Source organism: Lepidothrix coronata, unplaced genomic scaffold (genome assembly GCF_001604755.1).
Source record: "Lepidothrix coronata isolate B3197 unplaced genomic scaffold, Lepidothrix_coronata-1.0 Scaffold1178, whole genome shotgun sequence".
NCBI classification, from domain to species: domain Eukaryota; kingdom Metazoa; phylum Chordata; class Aves; order Passeriformes; family Pipridae; genus Lepidothrix; species Lepidothrix coronata.
Genome location: NW_016691358.1, coordinates 10,073 through 13,106, shown reverse-complemented (window position 1 = coordinate 13,106; position 3,034 = coordinate 10,073). Strand labels below are relative to the sequence as shown.

At 61.9% G+C, this 3,034-nt stretch overlaps 2 protein-coding genes across 2 annotated transcripts in view; both read right to left on the bottom strand.

Moving 5' to 3' along the window:
• Positions 1-164: 164 nt before the first annotated feature.
• Positions 165-1,526, bottom strand: TMOD4 (tropomodulin 4; the record flags this gene model as incomplete). The annotated part of the gene is made up of 3 exons (XM_017840198.1): positions 1,433-1,526; positions 408-544; positions 165-321 (listed from the first exon to the last, which is right to left on the bottom strand). Coding segments are annotated over exons 2-3 (280 nt in total), but the record flags the coding sequence as incomplete, so codon positions are not given.
• Positions 1,527-2,216: 690 nt separating this feature from the next.
• Positions 2,217-3,034, bottom strand: part of VPS72 (vacuolar protein sorting 72 homolog) — a gene marked incomplete at its 5' end in the record, with an annotated part of 3,544 nt that continues 2,726 nt past the window's right edge. The window contains one exon of the mRNA XM_017840197.1: positions 2,217-2,948. The remainder of the gene's footprint in view (positions 2,949-3,034) is intronic.

Below are 3,034 nucleotides of genomic sequence, written 5' to 3'. Positions count from 1 at the left end.
TGCCCGGGGCTGGCACAGGGGGGTGACATTGCCCGGGGCTGGCGGGGGCCCAGCTCGCCCGGGACACCCGACCCCGCCGGCCAGGCCGAGCTAAATATACCCGACCCCCCTGTCCCTGCCGCCATGTCCCCCCTGTCCCCCGTGTCCCCCGGGGGTCCCCACACCTTTCTTCTCGCCGGTGAAGGGCACCAGGTCCTGGCGCTCCTCGGCTTCCAGCGCCTGCTTTTCCAGGTGCTGCAGCAGCGCTTCCCGATCCAGGGGGCCCGTGGGGCTCTTCTGGGTCTGGTCCCGCTGCCGGAGCCCTGCCGGCAGCAGCACGTTCTGGAAGGGGGGGACACAACCCATCGTGTCACCCACGGGGGTCCCCGGTGTCCCCAGGGTCGCCCCCGAGCTGTCCCCGAGCCCACCTCGGGGTCCATCTCCATCAGCTCCATGTCCAGCTGGGCCAGTTCCTCGGGGGACAATTCCTGCAGGATTTTGTCCTCGTCGATGTCCCGGTACTTCTCCAGCTCCTCCCGGTACGAGGTCATGGCTGGGGGGGTTCCTGGGGGGGGGAACGGGGGGTTTAGGGGTTGGGGGGACCCCCCTTGTGCTGTGGGGACACCCCCTCCCCTTGTGTGACGGTCACGGTGACCCTCCCTTGTGCCACCACCCTCCTGGAATTGGGTCCCCGCTGGATTGGGGGGTCCCGAGTGGGGGGCCTGGGGGGCTTTGCTCGGGGAAAATTGAGTCCCACCCCCCAAGGGACCCCCCACCATTGCCTGAGGGGGCTCATCCCAAATCAGCACCACCTGGATTCCCCCTCCGGCCCCACCAAAATCCCTGGGAAGCAGGAGAGGGAAAGGCCGAGGACGTGAATCCCCAACACTTGGGTTGTGCCCCCACCAAAAAAGGACCCAAATTGAGGGGTGTGTCCCCCCCACCTTCGTCCTCAAAATCAGAGGGGACACACCTGGGAGGGCCCGGCCCCCCCCGGGCTGCCAGAGCTGCTGCAGGAGACCCCAGGAACTGGTATCGTTTGGGGTTTGGGATGCGGGATTTGGGATTTGCGTTGGGAGAGGGGCCCAAGGTGCTGCCCCAAACCCCCCCGAAGGTGGGACAGAGCCGAGGGGGGCCAGGAACCCCCCCTGAGTGATCCCACCAGGTGGGAGATCCTGGGAATGCAGCTGCCAACGGACCCAGCCCTCCCAAATCCCACATCCCAGTGGGAATACCATGCCCTCCAGAAGCGGGATTTGGGATTTGGGAACTGGGGGCACTCCAAGGTGCCTCCCCAAAGATCCCCGAGGTGGCCCCGAGCCCCCCGGGGAGGGGCTGCAGGGTGGGAGCTCCCCCGGGAAAACGCGGCTCCCGACGGCCCCAATCCCCCCAAATCCCTTGTCCCGGTGGGAATTCCGCGCCCCCCGCCCCCCGCGGTGCCTCCCCCCGGTACCGGATCCTGCCTGGAGCGAGTCCCGGGGCTGAGCCAAAGGGCTCCGGCCGCGCAGGGCATGAGATCAGCGATTTATTCTGCGCCGGGGAGGGGCTGGATCACATATCCCAGAGCCCGGCACTTATCGGGCCCGGCCAGCCCCGGGGGGGCCCCACCCCGGCCCCGGGGGGGCCCCCGCGCACCCCAAAACCTGCCCGGGATGCGCCGGGACGGGTGGAACCTCGGGGGGAATTCCCAGGCCCCCCCCAGATTCCCGGGAGTGTTTTTCCTCCCCGGATCACGTTTGGAGGGTTTGGAGCAGCTGGGAATGAAAGGTGTGTTTATTGTAGGGTCTCCTGGAATACAGGGGGTCCCGCACGCCCTGTGTTTACTGTAGGGTCTCCTGGAAAACGGGAGAGTAACCCCCTTGTTTATTGTAGGGTCTCCTGGAATACAGGGAATCCCACACGCCCTGTGTTTACTGTAGGGTCTCCTGGAAAACGGGAGAGTAACCCCCGTTTATTGTAGGGTCCCCTGGAAAATAGGGGATCCCACACAGCCCCTGTTTATTGTAGGGTCTCCTCAAAAAAACACCCCACGCTTCCTGTAGGATCTCTGGGAAAACGGGGGCTCCCACACCCCGTGTTTATTGTAGGGTCTCCTGGAAAACAGAGAATCCCAGGAAAACAGGGAATCCCACACCCTCCCTTGTTTAGGATCCCCCGGAAAACACTGACCCCACCCCCCGTGTTTACTGTAGGGTCTCCCACCGCCCACCCCAAACAAACCTCGCACTTCCCCCTCCGCCAAAACTTCCATTTATTCCTATTTTTTTGCCTACAAAAATCCGGAACCCTGTCACAGGATAACACACCCCCCCCAGGGAAAACAAGCCCCTGGAACGGGATAAATCCAAGGAAGCGCCGCTGCCGGGGGGCCGGGACCCCCCCGTGTCCCCAGTCCATCCCAGTGGGATCCCAGGTGTATCCCAGGTGTATCCCAGGTGTATCCCTGCCTTATCCTGGTTTTATCCAGTGTGTTTCTATCCCTGCTGTATCCCAGTGTTATCCTGGTTGTATCCCAGTTTTATCCCGTTTCTATCCCAATGTTATCCCAGCTATATCCCGTTCCTATCCCTGCCGTCCCCTGGCATTATCCCGGTTTTATCCCTGTTTTCTCCCATTTCTATCCTGGTGTTATCCTGGCTGTATCCCATTCCTATTCCCGCCATCCCCCAGCATTATCCCGGTTGTATCCCAGTTTTATCCCATTTCTATCCGGGAGTTATCCCAGCTGTGTCCCGCTCCCATCCCTGCCGTCCCCTGGCATTATCCCGGTTTTATCCCGCTTCTATCCGGGCGTTATCCCGGCTGTATCCCGCTTCCATCCCCGCCATTATCCTGCTTGTATCCCGTTTCTATCCTGGTTATATCCCAGTTTTATCCCATTTCTATCCGGGAGTTATCCCAGCTGTGTCCTGCTCCCATCCCTGCCGTCCCCTGGCATTATCCCGGTTTTATCCCGCTTCTATCCGGGCGTTATCCCGGCTGTATCCCGCTTCCATCCCCGCCATTATCCTGCTTGTATCCCGTTTCTATCCTGGTTATATCCCAGTTTTATCCC